Genomic DNA, 24,448 nt, shown 5'->3' on the forward strand with positions numbered 1-24,448 from the left:
TTTTCATTTTTAATAAATGTTTTAAAATTATCTTTAGAATATATATCTATTAAAAATTTAAACAAAAAAAAAATTGAAATTTAGAACGAACATAACATGACCTGAAGGGTGTGGTCGTGTTCAAATTTCACACGCTCATGGTAAAAAAAACAAGAGGGTAAGAGGTGAAAACTAAGACCTGAGTTGAAAAATATTACCACATACAGATACCCTTTTTAAACTACCTTATCTATCTTAAATTATTTTTTAGAGTAAAAGACTATCCCTCACAAACCAATATAAGCCTTTTAAGCCTCGAAAACATAGAATTGCTTCAAATAAAACAGATTTAACTTTTTGAGTTCTGATTAACCTCATTTCATTCATGTATAATTTATTTATTCGGGTATCGTGCGACGATGAGCAAAAACAAAAAGGGGGACATGAGCATTACCACCTGACACGCCCAAACCCATTTCAAATTTCAATTTTGGTCAAATTTTAAGAAATTTCAACTTCATTTTACTCGGGAGACACAAACAAATAATTTACTCGGGTGTCATGGTAGTGATGACCAAAAACAAAAATGGGAACACGAGCATTATCACCCCGACGCCCAAACTCATTTCAAGTTTCAATTTTGGCCAACTTTTAAGAAATTTCAATTTCATTTTACTTGGATGACACAAACAAATTATTTACTCGGGTATCATGGTAGTGATAACCAAAAACAAAAATGGGAATATGAGCATCACTACCCCAACACGCCCAAACCCATTTCAAGTTTCAATTTTGGTCAAATTTTTAAAAATTCCAAAAAACGACTACAAATGATAATATTGAAACTTCCAAAACATCCCGAGCCAAGACGAGAAGTACAGACATACACGAACACGATGAATTCAAATATATTAAGAAACTCCAATGAAATGAAACATGAACAATCTGGGCATGTTCTAGTTAGTAAGAACCTGTTCCTCATGAAACAAATGAACAGCACCAATGGCAATAACGGTAAATACGCAAAACTATTCGATGTTGTGTTTTAATTCGACTATCACTCAGGGAGTTTGAAAGTGGCTATGTCTTCCTGTTGAATCCAACCATATTTTTCCAGAAATGGGTTCGACAGAGATTCAGGTGGATACCGTTGAATACAATCCTCCCAGACATTGGCGTCTTCCAAATCTCGCACCACCTCCCACAAGCAGCTGTTGCACTTGAACCCAGCTCCAAAGCTTATCATCAAAACCCGCCCACCTTTCTTCAGCCGCTTCTTCGCTTCCATATACGCCAAAACATACCACAAACTACTCGCCGATGTGTTCCCAAATCGGTGCAGTGTCATCCTCGCCGGCTCCAGGTCATACTTCTCCAGCCCCAAACTCGCTCCGATCCCGTCGATCACCGCTTTCCCGCCGGTGTGAATGCAGAAATGATCCACCCCTGTTTTGAAATTCACCGCACTGGTTTTCACCCCACTACCCTGTTTTGCATTTCTCTTTAGTTTTTTCACCGTGGTAACAATCAAAAACTGGAGAAGCTCCCTTGTCGGTAAAATTTTCGGTGCGATTTCCCGTAGGTTGTCGACGAAGGCTCGTGTTGCTGCCTTGGGGAGGTTTTTACCTAAGTGAAAACCCATGTAGCCTTTGTCGTCCTCTGTTTGGTAACAACATCCGTAGGATTCGTCTCTTGCGCCGTGGTGGGTTCGAACCAGGGTCTTGAGTTTGAACATGGCTCTGTTTTTCAACGCCGTGTTGTTTGTGAGAAGAATCGCACATCCGCCGGATCGGAATAAGCAATTGGACAAGATCATGGATCTGTCGTTGCCGGAATACCAATTGGGGCTTAATGATTCAGATGTTATAACGAGGGCGTTCATGTTTTTATACGATTTGAACACTCTTGAAACGACGTCGATTGATATTAAACTAGCGCTGCAGCCCATTCCGGTGAGGTTGAACACCTTGACATCAGGGCGGAGCTTGTAATGGTTGATGATCCGAGCGGAGAGCGACGGAATCGACGCTAACATTGAGACGTTTACGACTAAGATGTCGATTTCCGGCGGGGAGAAGCCTGATTTGTCGAAGAGCTTCTGGATGCTGTCGTGGAAAAACTCGTCCATTTCTGAGATTCCATCGTCGAGAGTGGGAGATTCTTCACGGCCGGCGAACATGATTCTTGGGCCGTAGGTTTCTTCGCCGATGCCGGAGCTGACGGCGGCTTTGAGGAGGAATTTGTACTCGTTGAGGCCGAGGTTTTTGGTTCTTTTTATGATGTCTCCGCTGAATTCTGTGCTTAATTTTCTGTCGTCTGTTGGTTTGTAGCATTGATACTCCAATATGTAGCATTGTTGGTGTCTTTTTTCATCAAAATGCTTCCAAATGATGAACAGGAAGAACAAAAAGGAACCCAAATAGAACAAACTCAGAAGCTCCATGACAGAGGTGAAAAGGGCTCTGTTTTTTGTTCAAGAACAGAGAGATTTTTATAGAAAGAAGGTGCAAAGTGGGGGAAAAAGAGCTTTTTGGAAGAACATGTGAAGAGGGTTAACTCCCAACTGATAAAGGCTTTCAAGCGATGGCTACTCATAAGCGAGCAGGTGGGCGAGTAAAAGCTCGGCTACAAAAATGGAGAAAGAGTCAAACGAAGAACACTCAAATTATTGGATTTGTTATGAGTAGTTTCTGCTTTAGAACCCTATAATATATATAGAACAAGTTTTTGTATTTACGTGAAAAATAATCATTTGATTGGCGTTTTCTTATACACTTTAACCCACCACTTCAATCGAGTTGATTTACGAGTTATTATAGATCTGATAGCGTGACGAGGTCAAGAGAGGGGAGAACTATGTCGTGATTGTTTAAAGCTCGGGATGAGCTTTGTTTAAGAGAGTATGTGTGAGATCCCACGTTGGTTGGAGAAGCGAACAAATCATTTTTATAAGAGTGCGAAAACTTTTTTCTTGCAGATGCGTTTTAAAACCGTGAGGTTGACGACGATATGTAACGGATTAAAGCGGACAATATTTACTAGCGGTGGGGGTTGGGCTATTACAAATAGTATCAGAGTCAGACATCGGACAGTGTGTCAGTGAGGATGCTGGCCTCCAACGAGATGGATTGTGAGATCCCACGTTGGTTATTAGAGTTAGACACCGGACAGTGTGTGGTTGGGCTGTTACAAATAGTATCAGAGTCAGACATCGGACAATGTGTCAGTGAGGATGCTGGCCTCCAACGAGATGGATTGTGAGATCCCACATTGGTTATCAGAGTCAGACACCGGATAGTGTGTGGTTGGGCTGTTACAAATAGTATCAGAGTCAGATACCGAACAATGTGTCAGTGAGGATGTTGGCCTCCAACGAGATGGATTGTGAGATCCCACATTGGTTATCAGAGTCAGACACCAGACAGTGTGTGGTTGGGCTGTTACAAATAGTATCAGAGTCAGATACCGAACAATGTGTCAGTGAGGATGCTGGCCTCCAACGAGATGGATTGTGAGATCTCACGTCGGTTGGCAGAGTCAGATACCGGACAGTGTGTCAGTGAGAATGTTGGCCTCCAACGAAATGGATTGTGAGATCCCACGTTGATTGGAGAAGTAAAATAAATATCTTAAAGTTGACTATATGCGTTAATAGTCAACTATATGCGTGAGCAGTCAGTCAACATTATTGTTACTTGGTAAAAAATAATAATTAAGAGGGTGGACTTCTTGACTTGAATAGTCAAATTTGAACTAAATCAAATGTAAAAAAGTCTATGTCAAAGGATAAGAATAAATAAGAAGGTAGTTGTGAGGCTTTAGTCAACGACAAAAATTTAAATTTAATATTTTAGAACTTTTATAAAATAATAATTTAGTTCTTCCTATAAAAAAAATCTCTTATTTCTTGGATAATTATGAGTGGTTTAGCAATAAAAACATTTATTAATTTTTAGCATATAAAAATTAAAAATTAAAAATTAATTATTTTAATAATAATAAAAAAACATAAATGCAAATGCAATAAACCAATAAAAAAGTAAACGAATTAGTCAAAGGTGGAATTTTACTACACCTAAGCAGACAGGTCAATTCCAAAATTAGGGTTGTCGGATAAACATGAATTCAAACAATTTATCAATCCCACAACATAAATGCAGCCAGCCAAATACATAGCCAGTACGAAATAAATGATTGGTCTTGTTTAATAGTGTCACACATTATTTACAATGTCGGGTTATTTAGGTTTCAGAATTCACTCATAACTTAACTTAGAGATTTTATAACCAGGGTTTGAAACTACGTGATTTGTGCTTGAACCCGAACATGGTTTTTTAGCATCAAGTTGTGATAGGAGTTGTATTGTAATTTTCGTAGTAAATGTGGTTGAAGACGTGGGACAGGTGTTTATATTTATTGACGGTGATAGTTTTGAGATTTTGATGTGCGACAAATATGATTATATTCGGGATTAGATCGATTATTGTTGACAATACAATAATGAATGAACGTCAACGTTTCACTCGTTTTAGATCGTATATTTAGCAATTTATTAGTTGCAAACGTTGTAGCTTTAACGTTATCATGTTCAATTATGTTTGTTTTTATTGTAAAACTTCGAAAAAGACTCTTTTATTGCTTGCGACAAAACAAAACTTTCTTAACGAGTTAACGTTCTATAAGAAAAAAAACATCACAAATGTGACATTTTTACCTTAAAAATAATATAATCAAATATTAAAAAATTTAAAAAAAAAAACATCAAAGTAGGAATTTGGTGGGAGAAGTAATTAAAGAAATTGAATTTTTGAAGCAATTAGTGATTGGTTGGGTTTCGGTCAACTTTTAGGAGAAAAAAAAAGACAAAAGCACGTGAATTTCACACGCCACTTGCTAACTAAATTTTGCCGTTGTCTATTTTCTTTTTCTCTTGATAATTAATTTCCTATTCTTTTTCTTTATATATAAAATAAAATAAATTATATTAATGATTAATATGTTTTATAACAAAGTTAAAAGTGACAATTTTATTTATTAATAAAAAAAGTTAGTACATCCATAATGAAGGGAATGACACCCATTAGAATTAGTAATCGTCACGGTAGCATTATGTAAAACATAATGATACTTCGTGTACCTAATGGATGCACGTGTCTGTACTTTCGTGATGGAACAGGGGTATCCCTAATGCATGAGCACACATAATACATGAGGTCCCTACATTTTTCCATTTTCATTATTATTTTATACAACCTCGCTCGGTAAAGGAAAAGAAAAAAAGCAATTCCTTCAAAATCGCTTTCTTCCTTCCTTCCCCACTAAATGTCTCCGTCTCTATCTACTTACCTTCCCATAGCCAGCTAGCTCTTTTGGGCCTACCTCCATCTTACAACCACTTGCCCTTGCATTTACTCCGTCTTCGTCTCTATTTAGTTCATGTAACTTAAAAAGTTTTCGAGAATTTTTTAAAAAAATTTAAGTTTATATTTGTCGGGTCTTTAAGTTTAATGAGCAAGTTGACGATAAAACGATCGAGGTCTGATAGTATATATTAAATTGTTGTATTTTGATTAGTTAAATTAGATATTTAGTCTATAAAATTTAAAATTTGTGTTTATTTGATTTATATTTTTGTAATTAAACTTTCAATTTTATATTTTTAATAATTAATTATTAATTGAACTAATTATTGGACCTTCCGCTTCTATGAGCTAATGGGCTTGAATTGTGAAGCCCATCTAAAGATTCAATGCAGCAAAGCAATGGGCTTTCGAGATGAATGGGCTTTCCAGATGTTCAGTCAATTTGAGGCTAAATTAATAATAAAAAAACAATTATTGTCTAAAAAATTTTAACAATATTTTTAAAATTAAAAATAAAAAATAAAAATTTATTGTCGTTAGTTATTTATTTAAAAAATGACTTAAACTTTCGAAAGTTTCTTTAATATCTATAACTTTTAAAAAAAAATTTAAAAAAAAATTTAAAAAGATATTATTTACCTTTGGTACCGTGTTTAAAAAATATTCATAAAATTTTAAAAGTAATAACACCCTTAGCCTTTATAAAATTTTTAAAATTTTTACCGTTGATATATTACCGAAACTGTGTATTCACACCTCATAAATTATCTCTTTTAACTTTTTATTATTACTCTTGAAAATTTATGAGTATTTTGGTAAAAACATTTTTTTTAATGTTTTTGAAGTTCTTCAATTTTTAAATATATCTTTTTAGTTTAGGTTATGAATTATTCATATTTATTTGTTTTATCTACATTTAAATTATTAATAAAATAAATTTAACATAAAAGCAAATCGTTTGAGGAATAAATGAGAATAAAATTAGTATCACCAATTTTTATTCATTTTTTATTATTACAAAAGGAAAAATATATATAGTTTTTGTGCACATAAATATATTCTTTTACAGAAAAATCTAGGCGACAAAACGTCGAGGAATGGGACGATGAAGTAGACGAGGACCCGGTCCCAACATTTCCGGATCAAGACCTGTAAAACAGATCCGAAAAGTAATTACTCAAATCATCAGGGGATAGTGGGACTACCGGATCCGACTCAGAAACCCGCCTAGTACGAACCCGGTTCCTCGCGTAAAACTCGCCGTATAAAGCTCCAAGTTCCTTTGACAACGAGATTTTTATTTCATCACGGAGCTTCTGATCGGGCACGACCCAGGAGGTCTGTTTTCTGTAAGTTTCTTCAAAAGCTCTGTTGAAATTTCTGAATGATTCTCTTGCTTCCTCCGGTGAGATTTCTGCCTTTACGTCCGCCGGCAGCGACGAGAATACTCCATTCCATCCAATGCGACCGTACTTGGAGGCGTACAATTTGATCCTCGATTCGTGCCTCTCAATCCAGTCGCCGCCGAGGAGGAATCTCAGATTTGAGGTGCGAACTTTGTTGACGATGTACTGGAGATTGTTGGCCAAGAACAAGTAGGAGAGAGCGACGTCGTTGTATTGCTCGCCTTTGCCGTCGAGTTTGCATAGGAGGACAAGAATCAACCAAGCGAAACGTAAGGTAATCGGACTATCTTCTTCCTTAGGCGTTCCGTAGTATGATTCTGGCATTGATAGTTTTTCTGGTAAAGGCCAATCGGCTAAAATGTCGTTGAGTATTCTACTATAATCGGAGAGGAACAAAATATAGTTCATCACGTAGCTAGTGAGTGGATGAACTCCGCCTCTAGGAACAGGTTTTTTCGATGATTCTTTCTGAATAGACATTTCGAAGTCAGTGATTAATGTGCGAATGTTTTCTCCGAGTTTGATTTGTGAACTGACGACTTGTGATTGCACATTGGATGATGCTGTGGATGAGAAAATGTATTTGATCTCCGTCCAGAGGTCGGCTATGGCTTCGTATAGGTCTAGTGTAATGAAAATTTTCTCCGGAGATTTTTTGTATTTGGCAACTAATTCTGGGAATCCAAACAGAATCGTTGCACCGTCTTTAGAAATTTGAGCGAAGCATGATTCTCTGATGGGAAGGGAAGCCGAGAAAACATGATCGCAAAGGATTCTCTCTTGTTCGAACAGAGATTTCACTGCGGTTTTCACGCCTTTCAACCAGGTTTTTATTTTGCTCTCTAGAACTTCCCAATGCATCTTCTGAACTTTCGAAAAACTCAATTTCTGAATACCAAGGTTGTAGAGACTCTCGTCAATTATCGATTTCCTCACAGTTTTATAAACCTTGACGCATTCTTTTCCATAGCCGGTGGATATCATACAATCCGCAATTGCTTTCAAATCCGCCATGGCCGACATAGAAACTCGCTCAACCTCAGAAATAGATTCGTTAGCAATGCCGAACTCATCTTCTGTCTCCAGTTCAAAATCAGAAACACTCGATCTGACCGATATCGTCATCGGCGATTGGACGCTAGAAACCGATTCCGAATACAAATACTCACGATTAACCGACAAAATCTGGAAAAACTCCTTCTGAAGCCTCTCCATGGCAGTGCTCATCAAATCATGAGCACTCACGAGCTTATCCGAAGATGCATCCCGAGAAGCAAGGTAGTGCATGACAGCATACAACTTCTTAACGACTTCGATACACTGTCGATATTCATCACGGTCGTCCCCTTGAAACAGAGAAGCAGCAGTGGTGGAATGAGGTCCCCACCTCGCCACAAACGATTTTGCAACTTCAAGATTCTCTTCCACGATTAAATCCGATAAAGGTGGGCTAGACGTGTGAGGCGACGGCGTGCTCGGTGTAGAAGAAGAAGGTGGAGGTCTGAAGAACACACTCCTCATTCCCTTTCGCGTCATGATGGGTAAGTAGGAATCCAAACAATACAAAATCGATAATAATAATAATAATAATAATAATAATTCAGAAATGAAATGAAATCAATTGAATCTGTAGAAGTGGGTAATTTGAGAGATTTCTTGTAGTGGGTGATTTAAGATATTTTTCTGTGGGTAGAATTTGATGAGGAAATGGTGTGTTTGAGGGGTACTTCAAGACGACGAAAGATGGGAAGGGAATGTAGTTGTTTCTTGTTCTTTGTTGATGCCATTTTCCCAAGGAATTGGTTTGTTTGTATTCGATTGCGTGGTGAGTATCACACTGCTTCCACACTGCCTTACAGTTTCAACTTTTTCCAAAACGATTTACTTTCCTAGTTTTTCATATGCTTTTATGAATTTAAACGTCATTTCAGTTCCACTTTAGGTTTTTATTCATCAAACTTCTTCATTTTTAGTTGATGTTATGTGATAGACAATCACCCGAGTAAAAAAAAATGGTGAAAAAGTTAATAAACTCAAGTTTGAAGAAAATTTGATTTTATTTGAATATGAGATGATAAATTGAAGCATAAAAGAAATTATCGAAGATAAAATAATATGGTTGTAATCATATTCTTTTTATATTTTTCACTGTTGGTAAATAAAAAAAACGAGTTGAAAAAGGACTACCTTAACACAAGCCACGTGGCGGTAACTCAGGGGCTTACCAATGGGAAGATGAAGGAAGAGGGGACGTCATAATTTGACTAAAATCAAATTAATTAATTAATTGTTTATTTATTATAGGGCTTATTATTGTTTGAAAATGATGAAGGCCCATTAAAGTTCTTTTAAATTAGGGTGGGCTCCAAAAAGCGTCGAATATGGCCCATTAAAAATAAAATAATCGACCACAGTGGGAGTCGAACCCACGACCTTTTGATCCGAAGTCAAACGCGCTAATCCACTGCGCTATGCGGTCGTTTTGTTTATCATAAAACATATTTAATAAAATAATATAAAAAACAATTAGAATAATATTTTAAGATTAAATATAGAAGAGAGAGTAATTACGGATTTTAAAATTTGACATGGTTTATGTCACTCTTGATTTTGAGATAGCGCACTTCACTTTTTCATATATTTTATATTCATTTTTTCTATTACTGTATTTTCATTAATTTAGCCCACTTTTAAATTAGGTTAGAAATTATCTGTATTTATTTGTTTTATCTACATTTAAATTACATAAAAGAATATTATTTGAGGAATAAATCGGAAGAAATATATTACTCATTCTATTTATGCACATAAATTAGGGGTGTACATGGTCCGGGTTGGAAGATTGTTTTGACCCAACCCAAAAGTTCGGGTTGGTTGGATTGATAACCCAACCCGACCCAAAAATTTTCACAACCCAACCGAACTTTTCGAGTTGGATTCTACTGTGCTAACTTTTTTAAAATTTTAATTTATTTATGTATTTATTCACAATTTATACCTATTTGATATAATGTTAGATAAAAAAAATATTAAAAGTTCACAAACAAACACAAATCAATTTATAATTATTAAAAAAAATAAATTCATCGACAACAATAAAAAAAACAGTAAATCTTTATTTAATTATAAGTAAAATACAAGGATAGATTATGAAATTAAAATATCATAGAAAGTAATAATTTAAATAAACTATACTTAACAAAATGTAAGTATAGATTATAAAATTAAAAAATAATATAAATGATTAATTTAAAGAAACTATATATATATAAAATAAAAATACCTCCAAAATCATATTAAATAACCTATCATAAATTATTTTTAAATTAAAATAAAACTTATGGAGTGTGATTTATTCGTTTATTCCTATTACAAACCATGTATTTAAAATAGTATAAAATGAATAAATAGATATTTGTTAATTTATTTAAATAATATATTTAAAAACAAAATGAAATATTAAGATAATTTTTTTTTGTTAGTTTATTTATTTGTAGGGTAAAAATAATATGAAATATTTGAAATTTATTTACTAAGATAAAAATAATATGAAATATTTGAAGTAATTTTTTATATTTAGAATAGAATTTTATAATATATAAAAGAAACTAAATAAAATAAAATAATATATATATATATATATATATATAAAACTAAATAAAATAATATAAATATAAATATAATTCTTCAAAATCATATTAAATAATCCATCATAAATATATTTTTAAATTAAAATAAAATTTATAAAGTGTGTGGTTCGTTTATTCCCATTATAAATCATGTATTTAAAAGTAGTATAAAATGAATAAATAGAAATTTATTAATTTATTTGAATAGGTTTAAAAACAAAATGAAATATTGAGGTAAATTTTTATTAATAGGAAAATATTTGAAGTAATTTTTTATATTTAGAATAGAAAAATGAATAAATAGATATTTGTTAATTTATTTAAACTTTAAAATATAATGAAATATTGATGTAATTTTTTGTTAATTTATTTACATAAAAATAATATGAAATATTTAAAATTTATTTCCCTACCAATCATGTGTAAAAATAATATGAAATACAAGTATAAAAATAATATAAAATATTTGAATTATTTTTTAATATTTAGAATAAAATTTTATAATATATAAAAGAAACTAAATAAAATAAAATAATATATAAAAGGAACGAAATAAAATAATATAAATTTAAATTTAAATATTTGAAGTAATTATTTATATTTAAAATAAAATTTTATTATATATAAAAAGATACTAAATAAAATAATATAAATATAAATTTAGAATATAATTTTATAATATATAAAAGAAGAAATTTTATAATATATAAAAAAACTAAATAAAATAATATAAAATATAAAAGAAATTAAATAATATAATATAAATTTAAATTTAAATATTTGAAATAATTTTTTTATATTTAAAATAGAATTTTATAATATAAAAAAAAACTAAACAAAATAAATATAATATATAAAAAGAACTCAATAAAATAATATAAATATAAATTTAGAATAAAATTTTATAATATATAAAAGAAACTAATATAAATATAAATGAAACTAAAAATGATAGAGTAATAAAAAAAACAAACAAAATAATAAAAAGGATGAATTCGGCTTCTGACGAATCCGAGCATGAAATATTTTAAAAAACCCGATTGCTGACACACTTTAACATACGACTGAGTTCTTGAGTTTGCTGGTTTCGAGTTTAACACGAGTTTTTTATCTTATGAATCGAAAACCGAACCGAAACACTTTAATTCAGAAAAACAGCCCAACCCAATCCAACCCAACCCAAAAACTAATCCAACCCAAACCCAACCCCTATAATTCAGGTTGGGGTTGGTCCCAACCCCTATAATTCAGGTTGGGGTTGGTCCCAACCCCTATAATTCAGGTTGGGGTTGGTCCGGGTTGTCGGTTTAGATGTACACCCCTAACAGAAATATATTATTTTACAAAAAAATCTAGGCGAATCTCCTTCGAGAAAACGGCAGAAAACGGCGAAGAGTGAGACGATGAAATAGACGAGGACCCGCTCCCTTCACTTTCGGATCCAGACCCGTAAAACAGATCCGATAAATAATTACCCAAGTCATCAGGGGATAATCGGACTACCGGATCCGACTCAGAAACCCGCTCAGTACGAACCCGGTTCTCCGCGTAAAACTTGCCGTATAAAGCTCCAAGTTCCTTTGCCACCGAGATTCTTATTTCATCACGGAGCTTTTGATCGGGCACTATCCAGGAGGTCTGTTTTCTGCAAGTTTCTTTAAAAGCTCTGTCGAAATTTCTGAATGATTCACTTGCTTCCTCCGGTGAGATTTCCGCTTTTACGTCCGCCGGCAGCGTCGAGATCACTTCACTCCATCCAATGCGCCTGTACTTGGAGGAGTACAGTTTGATCTTCGATTCGTGCTTCTCAATCCAGTCGCCGCCGAGGACGAATCGCAGATTTGAGGTGCGAACTTTGTTGACGATGTATTGGAGATTGTTGGCCAAGAACAAGTAGGAGAGAGCGACGTTGTTGTAATGCTCGGCTTTGCCGTCGAGTTTACATAGGAGGACAAGAATCAGCCAAGCGAAACGTAAGGTAATCGGACTATCTTCTTCCTTAAATGTTCCGTAGTATGATTCTGGCATTGGTAATTTTGTTGGTAAAGGCCAATCGGCTAAAATGTCGTTGAGTACTCCCCTGTAATCGGAGAGGAACGAAATATAGTTCATCACGTAGCTAGTGAGCGGATGAACTCCGCCTCTAGGAACCGGTTTCTTCGATGATTCTTTCTGAATAGACGATTCGAAGTCAGTGATTAATGTGCCAATGTTTTCTCCGAGTTTGACTAGTGTACTGACGGCTTGTGATTGTACGTTGGATGATGCTGTGGATGAGAAAATGCAATTTATCTCCGGACAGAGGTCGGCTATGGCTTCGTATAGGTCTAGTGTAATGAAAATTTTCTCCGGAGATTTTTTGTATTTGGCAACTAATTCTGGGAATCCAAACAGAGTCGTTGCACCGGCTTTACAAATTTGAGCGAAGCATGATTCTCTGATGGGAAGGGAAGCCGAGAAAACATGATCGCAAAGGATTTTCTCTCCTTTGAACAGAGACTTCAATGCGGTTTTCACGCCTTTAAACCAGCTTTTTATTTTGATCTCTAGAACATCCCAATCCATCTTCTGAACTTTCGAAAAACTCAATTTCTCAATCCCTAGATTGTAGAGACTCTCGCCTATTACCGATTTCCTCACAGTTTTATAAATCTTGACACATTCTTTTCCATAGCCGGTGGATATCATACAGTCCGCAATTGCTTTCAAATCCGCCATGGCCGACATAGAAACTCGCTCAACCTCAGAAATAGATTCTTTAGCAATTCCGAACTCATCTTCTGTCTTCAGTTCAAAATCAGAAACACTCGATCTGGCCGATATCGTCATCGACGATTCTCTAGAAACCGATTCCGGATACAAATACTCACGATTGACCGACAAAATCTGGGAAAACTCCTTCTGAAGCCTCTCCATGGCAGTACTCATCAAATCATGAGCACGCACGAGCTTATCCGAAGATGAATCCTGAGAAGCATGGCACTGCATAGCAGCATGCAAATTCTTAACCACTTCTATAAACTGCCAAGCTTCATCACGGTCGTCCCCTTGAAACAGAGAAACAGCAGTGGTGGAATCAGGTCCCCACCTCGCCAGAAACGTTTTTGCAACCTCAAGATTCTCCTCCACGATTGAATCCGATGAAGGTGGGCTAGACGTGTGAGGCGACGGCGTTCTCGGTGCAGAAGAAAAAGGTGGAGGTCTGAATAACACAATCCTCATTCCCTTTCGCGTCATGATGGGTAAGTACGAATTCAAACAATACAAAATCGACAATAATAATAATAATAATAATTCAGAAATGAAATGAAATCAATTGAATCAATCTGTAGAAGTGGGTAATTCGAGAGATTTTCTGGGGTAGAATTCGATGAGAAAATTGAGAGTTGGAGGGGATTACTTATATATTATGAGGGGTTTTTCTGTCTTTTTCTATTTATTTTCATTATATTTATAGTGTAAAAGAAAAAAAAAAAAGGAAAAGTATACAGTTGTTTCTGTTCTGTGTGGCTGCATTTTCCCAAAGGTATTTGTTGTTTGTTTGTTTTGGTGCGACGCCGATGGGTGCGAACGCTGTCTTACCATTCTAATTCGATTGCGTGCAGACTGTCACACTTTTTCCCTTTTCTTTTTCCCTTTTTTTGAAACAGAAATAGATACCCAAACTTCCATTGCCTTCGCAATTTCAACTTGTTCTAAAACGACCATTTTCCTAACTTTTTCATATGTTTTTATGAATTTAAACATCATTTCAGTTCCATTTTTAGTTATTTGTTCATGACCTCTCAAAATATTTTGAGCTATGTTTATATTAGTGGTTGAGATAATTTATGTTTAATTACCTAAATTATGGGATATGTTTGTTGATGTATAAGAGATTGAATTCTAATTTAACCCATAAAAGAATTGTTGGGGCTTAAATTTAACAAAAGTAAAAATGGAAGAGAACTAATCTATTGAAATAAAAAGGTATCGATTACACTTGTCATGGAATTAAAAAAAAATAATTTCATTTGAATAGGAGATGATAAGTTGAAGCATGGAAAGGAATTATCGAGGATAAAAGATAACGTCCAATTTGATCATAACTCGACCGATTAAAATATATTCTCGTATTAAATATTAGATTGGATTCAACATAAATAAATAAATAACATATAACATGATAAATGAGCCACAAATTCATAATTAAAATGAGATTTGGGCTGGGCTCAATTAACTAGGCCCACAAGAATTGGACAAATAAGGCCCACTGAAGTCCTTTTAAATTGGGCTGGGCTCCAAAAAGCTACGAATTTGGCCCATCAAAATCCATTGAGATCGGTGGTCATTTGGGCTGGGCTCCAAAAGTATGGGCCTGTCAATAAAACGTGGCTCCAAAAAGCTACGAATTTGGCCCATCAAAATCCATTGAGATCGGTGGTCATTTGGGCTGGGCTCCAAAAGTATGGGCCTGTCAATAAAACGTGGCTATTTATTGAAGAGAATTAGAGATGGAATAATAATAAAAATGAAAATCTCGACCACAGTGGGAGTCGAACCCACGACCTTTTGATCCGAAGTCAAACGCGCTAATCCACTGCGCTATGCGGTCATTTTGTTAGCAGTGCAATTTTTAATTAATATTAAAGTAAAAAAAATTAAAATAATATTTTAAAATATTGAAGACGGAAAGTAATTATGGACTTTACGTAAAGGAAAATTTGACATGCTTCATGGCACCCCTTGATTTCAGGATCAGCTTACTTTACTTTTCATATATTTTATATATTTATTTAATTTTATATTCATTTTTTTCTACTTCCATTATCAATTATAATTTAAAATACATTCATAAAGTTTTTAAAAATAAAACTTGTTATTTATCGAGAAAATATAACGAGAGTACGTATTTAGTTGAATTATCGTGAGAACGGAGGAATACAGAAATGAAACTCGAAAAGAAGTAGCGTGTCTAAAAACTGTGATGACCCGAAAAGTTCAATCAACCTAATCAAACCGTACGGTCTGTGTTCATTTATTCTAATATATATTGAAATTGAATTACAAATTTCAAATAAAAGTTTTAAAATACGTAAACAACAATTTTTTTAATTAAAAATAAATGATCTGAACAACTCGATTGATTAAGTTCATTATTTAATACGAATTGTTTAGGTTAAGTCGAAAAAATGTCTCAACCTAATCAACCCGATTCACGAACGCCCGTAAAAGAACGATTTAGAGAAGGGCAATTTAGGAATTACACGTTGCCACGTGTCAGGAAGATTAATATTAGTGGGTTGGTGTTTCTCCATGCCCTTCTAAACGAATTGGTCCAAAAAAGTTTCCTCATTTTCTGGCTTGTTTGGTTTGTCAATATTTTATATCTTAATAACACGTATTAATTAGGATTACAATCTTATTAACTACTAAATATTTTTTTAAAAAAAGTATATGCGACGAAAACGACCAATGTGCCACGCTAGTGTGAACCTTTGGCCAGCAACGTTGAATCTTGTGGTAACGTTGAATCTTAGTGTGAGATCCCACATGAGTCGGAGAGAGGAATGAAGTATTCCTTACAAGGGTGTGGAAACATCTCCTTAATAGACTCGTTTTAAAACCGTAAGGCTAACGGCGATACGTAACGGACCAAAGCAGACAATATCTGCTAGCGGTGGGCTTGAGTTGTTACAAATGGTATCAGAACCAAGTATTGGGTGGTGTGCCAACAAAGACATTGGCCCACAGAAAGGGGTGGATTGTGAGATCCCAAATCAGTTAAAGAGAAGAACGAAACATTCCTTACGAGGGTGTGAAAACCTTTCTCTAGTAGATGCGTTTTAAAATCATGAAGTTAACGACGATACGTAACGGGTCAAAACAGATAATATATGCTGGCGATGGACTTGAGCTGTTACTTGAACTCGGGATTTGTGAGACAATACCCACTAACAATTGCCATTATTTATTAACAAAAATGCATATTATGTGCCAAAAATAAGACCATATAATAAAGACAACTCTCTGTCGTTCATGTTCCTAAGAGTGGAAGTAATCATATCATACCAACAAAAATAATTTATTTTAAAAAATTCCTAAATAAATAAATAAAAACCCAAAAATTAATCACAAGCTTGAAATTACGTAATTGCCCCCAATTCTTCCTCGTGGGTCCCACCCTTCTTCTTCTTCTTCTTCTTCCTCCCTTTCTCTCTTTGCTTAAAACCAAAATGGGTGCTCTCATTTCATCACATATTTCAATCCCAACATGAAAAAATTGGACTTTTTCTGCAAATCCAGAGCTTCCACGGCGGTTCGTTCAAGTTTCGGTCGTCGTCCGGTCGACGGAGATGAAAATTCCGGCGACCGGAGGAAATGGCAGCTTCCCTTTGAGAATCACAGAAAGAGTACGAGCTGTTCTTCTGTGAATCGGAAGGATCATTATGATTTACGAAGAAAAAGCTGCGCAGATGTGGATGATTTGAAGAGCTCTGTTTCTGGGTCCTCTGCTCGTTATCTCTTGAGTGATTCATCGTTCATTGACTGGTTACCGGCGGTCTCCGGCGAGGATTTTCCGGCGAAACCGCCGAACGAGAGGAACATGATAAGCCATAGTTCGTTGACTCGATCGTTGACTGTTCATGAATATCGTGGCCAAAAATCCCCTTCCTCTGTTCTTCAATCCCCTGTTTTGAAAACAGCTTCTTCGGCTGTTCATGATCAGGTTTTGTTCTTTTTAAGAATAATTTCTTGTTCTTTTCGTTCTAATTGGTCGGGATTTTAAAATTTTCTTTCGTGATTCAAAAGGTTGTGGTTCTTAAGGTCTCATTGAACTGCAAAGGCTGCGAAAAAAAGGTGAAAAAACACATCTCCAAGATGGAAGGTAATGGATTGAATTCGACAAAGCTGTTCTTCGTGTTTCAAAGCTAAAATGTTCATATAGTGTTGATGATTGTGCAGGAGTTAGCTCATATAGTGTCGATTTCACAGCTAAAAAAGTGACCATAATTGGAGCAGTGAGCCCTTTTGATGTCTTAGCTAGTGTGTCGAAGGTTAAGTATGCTCAGTTCTGGACATCGCTGAGTTCTTCTTCGTGTTCGTCGTCGTCTTCTTCATCTTCAACTCCGCAATCGTGTTCGTCATCGACATTTTGATCAATGGAGCTATTTGCTGCCAAAATCCCATCTGGGTTTTGCTTGTATTATGCAGAAAAGTTGCAGAATTGATGCTTTTCTTTCTTGTTTTTCTGTTTTGGGTGTAAATTTTGCTGTTTTTGTGATGAATTTGCAGTAGTAATTCTGTGTTTCCCTGTAGTTTAGTTTGGGGAATAAAGAACAATGTCGGTCTTCGCTGTTTTCGGGATTAAATCTTTCCAAATTTGACGTTATGTGTGGCTGCTTCTAACGAGCTACTAAACGAGCTTGTTGTAGAGAAACTATTCGATGAGACTGCTATAACGTAAACATCTACTTCTAACGACTATACGTAGCTCATCGTAGAGAAACTATACGATGAGACCGCTACAAAGTGAACATCTACTTCTAACGACTATACGTAGCTCGTCGTAGAGAAACTATTCGATGAGACAACTACAGTGTAAACATCTACTTCTAACGACTATATGTAGTTCGTCATAGAGAAACTATTCAATAAGACCGCTATAATGCAAACATCTACTTCTAACGACTATACGTAGCTCGTTGTAGAGAAACTATTTGATGAGACCGCTACAATGTAAACATGTACTTCTAACGACTATACATAGCTCGTTGTAGAGAAACTATTCGATAAGACCGCTATAATGCAAACATCTACTTCTAACGACTATATGTAGCTCGTCATAGAGAAACTATTCGATAAGACCGCTATAATGCAAACATCTACTTCTAACGACTATACGTAGCTCGTTGTAGAGAAACTATTCGATAAGACCGCTATAATGCAAACATCTACTTCTAACGACTATACGTAGCTCGTTGTAGAGAAACTATTCGATAAGACCGCTATAATGCAAACATCTACTTCTAACGACTATACGTAGCTCGTTGTAGAGAAACTATTCGATAAGACCGCTATAATGCAAACATCTACTTCTAACGACTATACGTAGCTCGTTGTAGAGAAACTATTCGATAAGACCGCTATAATGCAAACATCTACTTCTAACGACTATACGTAGCTCGTTGTAGAGAAACTATTCGATAAGACCGCTATAATGCAAACATCTACTTCTAACGACTATACGTAGCTCGTTGTAGAGAAACTATTCGATAAGACCGCTATAATGCAAACATCTACTTCTAACGACTATACGTAGCTCGTTGTAGAGAAACTATTCGATAAGACCGCTATAATGCAAACATCTACTTCTAACGACTATACGTAGCTCGTTGTAGAGAAACTATTCGATAAGACCGCTATAATGCAAACATCTACTTCTAACGACTATACGTAGCTCGTTGTAGAGAAACTATTCGATAAGACCGCTATAATGCAAACATCTACTTCTAACGACTATACGTAGCTCGTTGTAGAGAAACTATTCGATAAGACCGCTATAATGCAAACATCTACTTCTAACGACTATACGTAGCTCGTTGTAGAGAAACTATTCGATAAGACCGCTATAATGCAAACATCTACTTCTAACGACTATACGTAGCTCGTTGTAGAGAAACTATTCGATAAGACCGCTATAATGCAAACATCTACTTCTAACGACTATACGTAGCTCGTTGTAGAGAAACTATTCGATAAGACCGCTATAATGCAAACATCTACTTCTAACGACTATACGTAGCTCGTTGTAGAGAAACTATTCGATAAGACCGCTATAATGCAAACATCTACTTCTAACGACTATACGTAGCTCGTTGTAGAGAAACTATTCGATAAGACCGCTATAATGCAAACATCTACTTCTAACGACTATACGTAGCTCGTTGTAGAGAAACTATTCGATAAGACCGCTATAATGCAAACATCTACTTCTAACGACTATACGTAGCTCGTTGTAGAGAAACTATTCGATAAGACCGCTATAATGCAAACATCTACTTCTAACGACTATACGTAGCTCGTTGTAGAGAAACTATTCGATAAGACCGCTATAATGCAAACATCTACTTCTAACGACTATACGTAGCTCGTTGTAGAGAAACTATTCGATAAGACCGCTATAATGCAAACATCTACTTCTAACGACTATACGTAGCTCGTTGTAGAGAAACTATTCGATAAGACCGCTATAATGCAAACATCTACTTCTAACGACTATACGTAGCTCGTTGTAGAGAAACTATTCGATAAGACCGCTATAATGCAAACATCTACTTCTAACGACTATACGTAGCTCGTTGTAGAGAAACTATTCGATAAGACCGCTATAATGCAAACATCTACTTCTAACGACTATACGTAGCTCGTTGTAGAGAAACTATTCGATAAGACCGCTATAATGCAAACATCTACTTCTAACGACTATACGTAGCTCGTTGTAGAGAAACTATTCGATAAGACCGCTATAATGCAAACATCTACTTCTAACGACTATACGTAGCTCGTTGTAGAGAAACTATTCGATAAGACCGCTATAATGCAAACATCTACTTCTAACGACTATACGTAGCTCGTTGTAGAGAAACTATTCGATAAGACCGCTATAATGCAAACATCTACTTCTAACGACTATACGTAGCTCGTTGTAGAGAAACTATTCGATAAGACCGCTATAATGCAAACATCTACTTCTAACGACTATACGTAGCTCGTTGTAGAGAAACTATTCGATAAGACCGCTATAATGCAAACATCTACTTCTAACGACTATACGTAGCTCGTTGTAGAGAAACTATTCGATAAGACCGCTATAATGCAAACATCTACTTCTAACGACTATACGTAGCTCGTTGTAGAGAAACTATTCGATAAGACCGCTATAATGCAAACATCTACTTCTAACGACTATACGTAGCTCGTTGTAGAGAAACTATTCGATAAGACCGCTATAATGCAAACATCTACTTCTAACGACTATACGTAGCTCGTTGTAGAGAAACTATTCGATAAGACCGCTATAATGCAAACATCTACTTCTAACGACTATACGTAGCTCGTTGTAGAGAAACTATTCGATAAGACCGCTATAATGCAAACATCTACTTCTAACGACTATACGTAGCTCGTTGTAGAGAAACTATTCGATAAGACCGCTATAATGCAAACATCTACTTCTAACGACTATACGTAGCTCGTTGTAGAGAAACTATTCGATAAGACCGCTATAATGCAAACATCTACTTCTAACGACTATACGTAGCTCGTTGTAGAGAAACTATTCGATAAGACCGCTATAATGCAAACATCTACTTCTAACGACTATACGTAGCTCGTTGTAGAGAAACTATTCGATAAGACCGCTATAATGCAAACATCTACTTCTAACGACTATATGTAGCTCGTCATAGAGAAACTATTCAATAAGACCGCTATAATGCAAACATCTACTTCTAACGACTATACGTAGCTCGTTGTAGAGAAACTATTCGATAAGACCGCTATAATGCAAACATCTACTTCTAACGACTATACATAGCTCGTTGTAGAGAAACTATTCGATAAGACCGCTATAATGCAAACATCTACTTCTAACGACTATACGTAGCTCGTTGTAGAGAAACTATTTGATGAGACCGCTACAATGCAAACATCTACTTCTAACGACTATACGTAGCTCGTTGTAGAGAAACTATTTGATGAGACCGCTACAATGTAAACATCTACTTCTAACGACTATACGTAGCTCGTTGTAGAGAAACTATTTGATGAGACCGCTACAATGTAAACATGTACTTCTAACGACTATACATAGCTCGTTGTAGAGAAACTATTCGATAAGACCGCTATAATGCAAACATCTACTTCTAACGACTATATGTAGCTCGTCATAGAGAAACTATTCAATAAGACCGCTATAATGCAAACATCTACTTCTAACGACTATACGTAGCTCGTTGTAGATAAACTATTCGATAAGACTGCTACAATGTACACATGATTATGTTTGCAGAGGTTGTAGTGGGAAAGAACATGGAGGAGAAAACATCATTAAAACTTTCCAACAGGGAGAAACTAATTGCATGCGGTAGCAGTGGTGGGTGGGCACTCAAAGAAGAAAAGTTGCCTTTTCACATACACCTCTTTTCCTGTCCTGTTCATTAACAATGCCTCTGTTTGGAAACCTCCATGGTTCTTTTTACCATGGGCTAACTACAAAGCTTCTCACTATGTAAATTTCCAATATGAGCATGATCTTTAAGCTATTTTTAGTATATCACTTTGGCCCATTATGTATTCCGTCACGGAGAGGTTTCCATACCCTTATAAGAAATGCTTTGTCCCTCTTTCCAGCCGATGTGAGATCTCACAATTTACCCCCTTGGGGACCCAATGTCCTCGCTAGTACACCGCCCGGTGTGTCTGGCTCTAGTACCATCTGTAATAGCCTAAACCCACCGCTAGTAGATATTGTCTACTTTGGCCCGTTACGTATCACCGTCAGCCTCACGGTTTTAAAACGCGTCTACTAGGGAGAGGTTTCCATACCCTTATAAGGAATGCTTCGTTCTCCTCTCCAACCGAGGTGGAATCTGACAATCTACCCTCCTTGGGGGCCCAACATCCTCGTTGGCACACCGCCCGGTGTTTGGCTCTGATACCATCTGGAACAGCTCAAGCCCACCACTAGTAAATATTATCCTCTTTGGGCTTTCCCTTTCGGACTTCCTTTCAAGGTTTTTAAAACATATCTGTTAGGGAGAGATTTCCACACCCTTATAAGGAGTGTTTTGTTCTCCCCGACCAACGTGGGATCTCACAATCCACCCCTCTTGGGAGCCCAGTGTCCTCGCTAGCACACCTCCCGGTGTCTAGCTCTGATACTATCTGTAACAGCTTAAGCCCACTACTAGCAAATATTTTCCACTTTGCCCCATTACATATTACCGTTAGCCTCACGGTTTTAGAACGCTTCTACTAGGGAGAGGTTTCCACACCCTATAAGAAATGTTTCGTTTCTATCTCCAACCAATGTGTGATCTCACAATCCACTCCCTTAGGGCCCAACACAATGGACTCAAACGAAAAATATGAAGGCAATCACAATGAGAAACATACTTAACCTAATAGCATGCACACAACGGAGGAATCAACCCTCTTCAACATCTCTCATAACGTGTTCCATGCTGTTCGACATAAGTTTGGGCCAACATAGCCACACTCACTCCCACCCCTAGTGAAGATAACCCTGAGAACAGAGGTGGGTCTGATGTGAACAGCATATTTTGAGAGTGCTCTTTTGCTTTAAGTGTATCATTGTGAAGAAGCCACGGTGAACCAGACAAGGACAACCGGGTGGAGCTTTTGCTCCCAAGTCTGTTTCAACTTTGCAATGGTGGGTCATCTTCTTCTCTCTGATTCTCTAACCCTATCTTACCTTCAAACTTTATCATAATCTTCCACACATATGCGACAACAAGAGCTTTTCTTTAATCTTACTCATCTCCTTCTTCTTATCAAACTTTCCATAGGTTTGGTACCCTTTGAGCTCATAGCCTAAATCATAGATGGTACTAAAGAAGCTATGAACAGTGTATACTTTTTGGTTTGTTTTGAGAAATATGGTCATTTGGTTCGGCGCACCAGCTGAAATGGATATAGGATTGAGTATTATCGTGGGTTTATAAGTGAGGAATACTATCTCCATTGGTACGAGGCCTTTTGGGAGAAGCCCAAAGCAAAGCCACGAGAGCTTATGTTCTAAGTGGACAATATCATACTATTGTGGAGAATCGTAATTTCTAACACAGTATCAAAGTCATGGCCTAAACTTAGCCATGTCAATAGAATCCTCAAATATCGAACAAAGGGTGTACTTTGTTTGAGGGCTCCAGACAAAGGAGTTGAGCCTCGATTAAGGGAGGCTTATAGTGTACTTTGTTCGAGAGGAGGATCTCCATTGGTACGAGGCCTTTTGGGGGAAGCCCAAAGCAAAGCCATGAGAGCTTATGCTCAAAATGAACAATATCATACTATTGTGGAGAGTCGAGTCGTGATTTCTAACACCCTTTTCCCCCTCTGTGGCAACAAGAAAGAGCAAATGAAAAGCAATTGGCATAATGGGCTTTTTTCGCAGTAATAGTGGGTGGGTCTCATGAGATCTATGCTTGCCGTTGGAATAGCGGGGTGGCACCATTCCCGGACTTGGTGGTACACGGGTAGACCGAGCATGAATTCATACCAAACTCTTGTTTGGTTGAGCTGCTCTCACGCATGTAGACCAGAAGATCTCACATAGATCTTTCCATTGTCAAAGGGCTTACTGTAGAAGATTAGGTTACTACCTTGCATGCCTCTACGAAAGGGGTTGACTATGTACTACCTGGAGGTCATAAAGATCGGAACCCGGAGCAATAAGAACAAAAGCCCTACCCCTGCTACACCTACTGGCGCTTCAAAAGGCTTATTGAATGTTGTTTTCATAGACAAACTAGGGCAGGTTTTCAAGTAAGAAATTACACGCAGATATCATTAAGGCATGTCCTGTACATACTCATCTAGCATCAATCTTCATTGCTATTGTACATAGAAGTCTACCATATGAAGTTCCTACAGAAAACTGCATCCATTTCAACATTTGATTAATACCCATGTTTCCGAAACCCTAGAATTGAACATTAAAGTGCGATGAACTCTGAAAATTCATGAATAAACCTTTAGAAATATCTTGGCTAAGAACATATAAATGGAGTACACAGAATTCATTGTCTGACGAAGCTAGAAATTCCATATGTAGTTTCAATGATGCTTACCCTTTGAGCTACTTCAGCCGAGGATTGGGTAATTAGCGAAGAAATCGAATCTACAATCCCATTTCCACATCTAATATGGTTTTAGTTTGCTAAAACATTGAGAAAATGTGGAGCACAGAATGAAACGAAAAACTGCTCATTGCTGAAGCTTGCTCTGTTTAGTCTATGAAACCCGATAAAGGGTTTTCTCCTCTAATTTTTTTTTTTTTTTTTTTTCT

General features: G+C 36.2%; 4 protein-coding genes and 2 non-coding genes across 6 annotated transcripts; 1 reads left to right on the forward strand and 5 right to left on the reverse strand.

Annotated features, from left to right (window-relative positions):
* Positions 1-790: 790 nt before the first annotated feature.
* LOC111448188 (3-ketoacyl-CoA synthase 12-like) lies at positions 791-2,643 on the reverse strand. Its single transcript, XM_023087649.1, has one exon. It carries the CDS (start codon positions 2,420-2,422, stop codon positions 1,037-1,039), a length of 1,386 nt encoding a protein of 461 aa, XP_022943417.1. The 5' UTR covers positions 2,423-2,643; the 3' UTR covers positions 791-1,036.
* A 3,796-nt stretch (positions 2,644-6,439) lies between these two features.
* Positions 6,440-8,397, reverse strand: LOC111448859 (exocyst complex component EXO70H1-like). The gene has a single exon (XM_023088633.1). It carries the CDS (start codon positions 8,282-8,284, stop codon positions 6,485-6,487), a length of 1,800 nt encoding a protein of 599 aa, XP_022944401.1. The 5' UTR covers positions 8,285-8,397; the 3' UTR covers positions 6,440-6,484.
* A 756-nt stretch (positions 8,398-9,153) lies between these two features.
* Positions 9,154-9,227, reverse strand: TRNAR-UCG. Its single transcript has one exon. It is a non-coding gene; the product is annotated as a tRNA-Arg (tRNA).
* A 2,419-nt stretch (positions 9,228-11,646) lies between these two features.
* LOC111448742 (exocyst complex component EXO70H1-like) lies at positions 11,647-13,735 on the reverse strand. The gene has a single exon (XM_023088461.1). The coding sequence runs from the start codon at positions 13,612-13,614 to the stop codon at positions 11,713-11,715; it is 1,902 nt and encodes a 633-aa protein (XP_022944229.1). The 5' UTR covers positions 13,615-13,735; the 3' UTR covers positions 11,647-11,712.
* A 1,162-nt stretch (positions 13,736-14,897) lies between these two features.
* On the reverse strand, positions 14,898-14,971 carry TRNAR-UCG. The gene has a single exon. It is a non-coding gene; the product is annotated as a tRNA-Arg (tRNA).
* Positions 14,972-16,575: 1,604 nt separating this feature from the next.
* LOC111448670 (protein SODIUM POTASSIUM ROOT DEFECTIVE 1-like) lies at positions 16,576-17,749 on the forward strand. The gene is made up of 3 exons (XM_023088353.1): positions 16,576-17,086; positions 17,170-17,245; positions 17,323-17,749. Exons 1-3 carry the CDS (start codon positions 16,631-16,633, stop codon positions 17,514-17,516), a joined length of 726 nt encoding a protein of 241 aa, XP_022944121.1. The 5' UTR covers positions 16,576-16,630; the 3' UTR covers positions 17,517-17,749.
* Positions 17,750-24,448: the final 6,699 nt, after the last annotated feature.

The sequence above is a fragment of the Cucurbita moschata genome, unplaced genomic scaffold (genome assembly GCF_002738365.1).
Source record: "Cucurbita moschata cultivar Rifu unplaced genomic scaffold, Cmos_1.0 Cmo_Scf00010, whole genome shotgun sequence".
Lineage (NCBI taxonomy): Eukaryota > Viridiplantae > Streptophyta > Magnoliopsida > Cucurbitales > Cucurbitaceae > Cucurbita > Cucurbita moschata.